We start from the raw sequence: 6,335 nt of genomic DNA, 5'->3' as shown, positions 1-6,335 counted from the left end.
TTTTTCATTTACTTATTTGTAGTCTATTGTAAACATCTGTTAACTAAAATACTAACACACCTACACGTCAAAATGTACTCGTTAAAACCTGTTGAAATCACTATTTTTGATGCATTATGATAACTTGTTTTTATGAGCACATTTTGGTGCTCTGGGTGTGTTAATGTGAGTATTTCATAAACTGGGACATTACAAACAAATAATAATGCATATAAACCTGATTACAACCCATTTTACATGAAGTACATTGAAAATAATTTCTGTATTTTTTTAAAACATAAAATGAAGGTACTTCGTGACAAAAAAATAGCAATTTAAGGGTTACATTTTTTCTTTAAAAATTCATTAATATTTGAAGTTTGGAAAGGACTGATGTTGGTTTTTATTAAAATAAATCAATTTGTAGTTTCATTTTTTATGAAGACATTTTGGTGCTCTAGGGGTGTGAATGTAACAGATATTAATGTGAATAAACTTAATTTAAGTAATAATTTTCTTTCTCAGCACAGTTCAGACCCAAAATGAAGATTGTGTTGCGCTGCCACCTCTTGGTCAAAAGCAGAAATACCATATGAGTGATGGAGCACAAATTATATTCATTTTATTTATTTATTCTTTCACATAAAAGTTGAACATATAAACCACTAGCTTCTAAAACAGAGCTGGACAACTAGAGCAAGAGAGAAAGAAAGAAAGAAAAGGAGGAAAACAACAGTAAAGAAAACGTATAAATCACTGTTCATGAGAAATATTTACACCAGTGTGGACGCAGATGTTTGCACACACGTCCGCAAAAACACAAATGAGACGAGGTGAAGTTCTGAGAAGAAGAGGACAGACGGGAGGTAGGACAGAGCACTGTAAAATCTACTGTTTTCTGTAAAGGGCACGGGTTGTTGCCGGGCAGAGCAGAGCTTGTGGGATGTTTAAACGGAGTCAGCCCTCTTGTACGCCACCATGCTGTTCACCTTGTGGATGGAGGTGGTGAAGGAGCGGAGGCGCACTTCCTCCGACTGGCTGATGATCTGAGGCCCTGACTCCTCCCACTTCTCTGGGACCACCAGGTCTTTGTCCGTGTAGACCAGGAGGTCAAACGCACCTGGACGAGGAGGACCAGGTCAGAACACATTGACACGCCCACAAAACAAAAAATCAAAAACAAATCAATGTTCAGACCTGGTATTAAAGTGGGAAATCTATGATTTTTAAACCTGGACTCTCTATGTTTATAAATGTGGGTGCGTAAGTGTATAGTACTTACAAAAACTTTTAGATTCGGTCCAGTAGATCTGTTTGGCCCGGCAGCAATCACTACTGTGTAATCCTATAGGGCAACTGAGACAGTCTCCATAATATCCATGCATTTACTGTTGCCTCTGGTGCTGTTCCTTGTAAATCTTGTGTTCCACACATCCGGATCTCACCTTTAACTTAAGTAAGCCTGATTTCTCACCAGGAAGTCACCCTCAGTTGTGTTTCCTTGTATTCTTTTGGTGTCAAGTTGCACATGTGTGCCAGCAACGGCACTAAAAAGTGTGCCACAGGGAGCAACTAGTGGTGGGGAAAAATACAATATATTCTTAGATGCATCGCAATTCAGACGTGGACGATTCTGAATCGATTCACAAATGTCCAAATGCTGATAACAATGAAGCATGAAGCCGAGAAACAGCAGCACTATTTCACTGAAGCGGAGATCGCGACACTCAACAGCGAAACCGAAACAGAAGTCACGGGCCAACGAGGGTAGGACAGAAATGACATACATGTGGTGCTTGGATATCTGTTGTCACCTTATCATACGTCACTATAACTGCACATTTTATCACCGACGACTGGAGGCTAATGTCACATGTGCTCCAAACAAGAGAAGTGAATGAGGGCCACATGGGTGCTAATGAAGTGGAGCTGATGAACATATTGCACGTAAAAGCATGATTCGGTTTACATTTCGCCTTAAATGTGTGAATTGTGATTGAAGCTGTTACTTCTTCACAATGCAGATGATAATGGAAAGGAGTGAAACTCTTGTTTTTCGTTACAAATGCACTGTTGTTAAAAATAGCGGTGGGTGACCACACACAGTGAGACAGAGACTTTTAAAAGACTGATAGAAAGTGCATCGTTAATCACTTTATAATCGAATCGCGAGGCACCTAAAGATTCTCACCCCTCGGAGCAACATGCAATAAGTGTGTACAGTTGACATGGATTCAAAGTGGAGGATTGGCAGATGATAAAAATCACAGACCCAGGTGAACGTTTGCAAATAAATAGCTTAATTTTTTTAATCACTCCAGCACAAACGAATGTCGTCGTCTCAGAGTGGCTGCACACGTTTGTGTGAACATTTTTACATTACTACCAGGTCTGAACGAGTTTGTCGGTTTGTGTTACTCACATGGCGTCTCCAGCAGAGGCAGGAAAGTAACCGTGGCTGTGATCTGTCTGATGACGGAGCGGATCTCGTCCTGAATGGTCTTGATGGACTTCTCTCTGGGAGCACTGGGAGACACGAATGAACTCAGTCAAAAACACACGTTAAAGAAGAGGGAGAAAAGGGAGATTAATACAGTCATTGAGTCAGTAGCAACTGGACTTTCACCTATAATCCAGATAGAGGGATATTCAATAGCAGCAGCTCAAGACACAGCAGCATACGCCAAGATTAGACACATAGGATATGAGATAAAATAAAGAAAAAATGAAAAAAAAAACACCATTATATTTAATTAAAGTACAGAATAAAAGATAAGAATCAGGAGTGTGCGCAAACTACACACAGACATGTATACAAATGTTTGAAAGGAAATTCTAATAGTAACAACCACTGGTTTGAGGTTATTATTTTCAAAACACTGAAAAACAAAACATTTACGATATTAATTCAGCCTCTTATGCTTTAATCTAAAGCAAATGTTTCAAGTTACTGAAACACAAACCTATATGGTGTAATTCGTTATTCTGAAATGTTATTTATAACTCCGGGTGCTCAATGATTAGTACTCATTAAGTACTAAAAATGACTACACACACTGATAACTGATGAGGGAAAGTGTTGAAATAAGAAACGAGTCATAGCTGCCACCTGCTGGTATCAGAGTGTACTGCCACTCAAACACACACAAGAAATCTTCCTTTAAAATGTAATAAATCCATATAAATTCAATAACTTAAACGAGCATCAAACCACTGTCAGTAGTTGAGTGTTGAGGGACTGAACTGACCTGCTCTCCTTGGCCGACTTGTCGCACTCGATGTCAAACTGCCATCTCTCCAGCACCTCGTTTGTTTCCAGACACGTGATCACCAGCACAAGCTTCTGCACCGTGCACTCAAACAGCCACTCTGTAACACACACATATTTTTTTTACTCTTCCGTGAGACGTGTGATGAAGAAGCAAACATGTCTCTGCTCATACCTTTAAGCTGAGACACGACATTGGTGAGGTAGTTCTTCAGTTTGGAGTCGGTGGTGAGCAGGAGGCTCATGTCATAGTGGGTGACTCTGGTGAACATCTCTGGAGGATAAATGCCGCGCTGGTACAGGATGCTGTTGATGCCGAAAGCTGTGATTGATGGAAGGAAACAGAGATTACAGACCGTGAGGAAGTAAAAGACCGTGAAGTAAACAGTTCAATTCCCTTAAGGGCTGAACAATTCATAATTTTCAAAACAAAATGACAATGATGTAACACATATCCTTGCATTCATTTCAAGACATAAGAGACTAAATGACCTGAAACATGTGTATGTATGTATATATACACAAACACATATATGTGTATATATATATACATATATACATACATATGAATTCTTCCTCTAGCCCTTTTTGTTATTTATTTCGTTTATGTTCACAATAGCTCCAAAACGGATTGTAAAATAATTTAATTCTGTGCTCTTAAATTTAATAATCTGTATTTCATAAAGTGTTTGTACAATGCATTGTATAAATAAAGTTTTTGGGTTTCACTGATTTTACTGGCGACAGACATATCTCGTAGTCTATGACATTCATTGTTAGTACATCAGATATTATATAATTCAGCCTCCACCTTTGTTCGCCACCACCTTCTTATCATGGAACACGACTTAAAACACGACAGTTAAAATGTGTAAAATAGCATGTTGACTTTGGTTCACCGTGTGTTTAAGTGAACAAAACGAACAGCTACTTTACTCTCTGTGTGTTGTCCTCCTGCGGAAGCTCCACCACGTTAGCATTAGCCGGCACTAGCACTGCGTGTCCACGGTCTTTCACAGCGGGCCAGTAAAAGCACTAAAAACATCCAACTTTCTGGAAAATACTCACAAAAAAACTCCGCCACAAGCTCCGTGCTTCCCTTCAGAGTGATGCCCTTCAATGTGCTCGTCATGTTCACTTAAACTGAACTTTTAACGATTGTGATGTGTTTTCTTTGAGCCTTTTTCAGCTGCAACTACCCGCCGCCTAGTTTGAAATTTGCCAGCTGCAACTGTTGCGCATGCGTGAAGCGCGCAATATGATGACGTCATTAAAACGAGCACTGGCCATGGACGTATTGGCACTGACCCGTTTTCGACACTAGAGTTCAGTGTAACTCAAAAAAAATCACAGTTGTGTCTCCGTTTATGAGCCGAATACTTTAATTTTATTGCTTTCACTTACATTTTATTACTCTGGAGTTCATTCGCACACGTATTATTACAACTATTTCTCTTTGTAATGTTTAAGAATGTTATTATTTCATACATGTGATTGGAAAATGCAAAATGAAGGCAAACGTTTTGTAAAAGCCAACGTTTTTTTACTCTGTTTTTACAAAAAAAGTTCATGAAGTTAAATATGAATTATAATTGTGTACATTCAGTGTTTCATCAATTTACAACAATTATTGTTGTAAAAGATTGAATTGTCAAAACAAATAATCTTTTTTATAAACAGTACATGTAAGACACAAAAGGAAACATATACTACGGCTTTAACACCATAATCCCCAAGGTATACTCTTGTATCAGTCTAGTGGTTTCACAATGGTTGTCATACAGTCTAACAAACAAACAAAATAACCAGATTTAAATCACTATTTTCACATGGGTTGTTACCGCTGGATATCACACTGCTCCCCTGCCAGCTGAAGGAAGAGGTGACTGTAAAAACCCACTGCAGTTACGTCATCATCCTGGACATATTTCACAGTCTGATTCTTGCCCATTGACAGCTCTTTTTTCCCACCACCACAGACTTCCTGCCATGTATCGCTCACCTCACTACACATCAAATGAGAAGGAAACTCTTTAACCCCCATGCATTAGCAGAACTTACCTGGCCTTGTTACAGTGAACCCTTCCATAACAGGCTGGCGGTGCTGAGCAGCTGCCTTCTTCTAAAACAACTTTACCGAGGCGCTAATTCAGGAAAGCATGTTTTAAAGCTGTAGTACGTAACTTCCGTTTTCTGTGTTTCTCAGTCTGGCAGTGTTTAGATCATGTGTCACCCTTGCTGCACACAGGAAGTGATGCTTTTCTTTTGTCCAACACACATGGATACAACAACAACATTGGGCGAGTAAAGTGAGATTACTGCAAACTGGTTCAAAAGCGAATTCTGCTGCTCAAATATGCAGTTGGATAAAATCAGAGGTGGCAAAAGTACTCATATTCTGTACTTAAGTAGAAGTACAGATACATGTGTAAAAAAAGAAGTACTGATTCAACTCCTTTACTCAAGTAAAAGTAATAAAGTACAGGCTCTGAAATGTACTTTCAAAGTAAAGTAAAAAGTAAAAATACATTTTTGCCATTAATGAACCACAATACATCCTTTGATAATTTTGTTAAATGAAAAAAGTTCTGACAGAATAATCAAGATTGAACTGACCAGAGGTACTGCATGAGCATCTGGATAACTGTTAACAGTGAGAAGCCCTCACTCGACTTCTTCCCGCGGTTACCTGTCCCCCCCGTCTCCCTCTTACCGTCTTTTACGCATGCTTTTACGTCGTGTCGTCATCTGTGGAGGTTTAAAAAAATAAATAAATAACAAGCCTGTTTTTACAATGTAAGGAGTAGAAAGTACATATTTTTCTAATACAAAAGTCATCAGAAAAATAAATTCTCAAGTAAAGTACAGATACCTTAAATATCTACTTAAGTACAGTAATGAAGTATTTGTACTTCGTTACTTGTCACTGCTGGATAAAATGCTACTTGCCCCGCCCACTGCTGCGCTGCCACTACACACACACAAATGGTGCTTTTCTATTATACAATGCTTCTGATCATGAATGTGGTTAGATTTAGGCAAAAACTGTGCTTTTAGGGTTGGGAAAAGAGTGAAATACCACATTCTC

The 6,335-nt window shown here is 38.8% G+C and overlaps 1 protein-coding gene across 1 annotated transcript; it reads right to left on the bottom strand.

Moving 5' to 3' along the window:
* Nucleotides 1-595: 595 nt before the first annotated feature.
* On the bottom strand, nucleotides 596-4,486 carry mad2l1 (MAD2 mitotic arrest deficient-like 1 (yeast)). Its single transcript, XM_044020615.1, has 5 exons — nucleotides 4,316-4,486; nucleotides 3,423-3,569; nucleotides 3,228-3,348; nucleotides 2,402-2,505; nucleotides 596-1,099 (listed from the first exon to the last, which is right to left on the bottom strand). Exons 1-5 carry the CDS (start codon nucleotides 4,377-4,379, stop codon nucleotides 927-929), a joined length of 609 nt encoding a protein of 202 aa, XP_043876550.1. The 5' UTR covers nucleotides 4,380-4,486; the 3' UTR covers nucleotides 596-926.
* Nucleotides 4,487-6,335: the final 1,849 nt, after the last annotated feature.

Source organism: Solea senegalensis, linkage group LG3, assembly GCF_019176455.1.
Source record: "Solea senegalensis isolate Sse05_10M linkage group LG3, IFAPA_SoseM_1, whole genome shotgun sequence".
Classification (NCBI taxonomy): domain Eukaryota; kingdom Metazoa; phylum Chordata; class Actinopteri; order Pleuronectiformes; family Soleidae; genus Solea; species Solea senegalensis.
This window is presented reverse-complemented; position numbering and strand designations above follow the sequence as displayed.

What these genes read in the sequence shown, in the direction of transcription:
- mad2l1 (XM_044020615.1), bottom strand. Translation starts at nt 4,379, where the DNA reads ATGACGAGCACATTGAAGGGCATCACTCTGAAGGGAAGCACGGAGCTT. An exon ending in TGTCGTGTCTCAGCTTAAAG is followed by an intron (nt 3,349 to 3,422) that starts GTATGAGCAGAG and finishes TGTGTGTTACAG; the next exon opens with AGTGGCTGTTTGAGTGCACG. An exon ending in AAGTCGGCCAAGGAGAGCAG is followed by an intron (nt 2,506 to 3,227) that starts GTCAGTTCAGTC and finishes CGTGTCTCCCAG; the next exon opens with TGCTCCCAGAGAGAAGTCCA.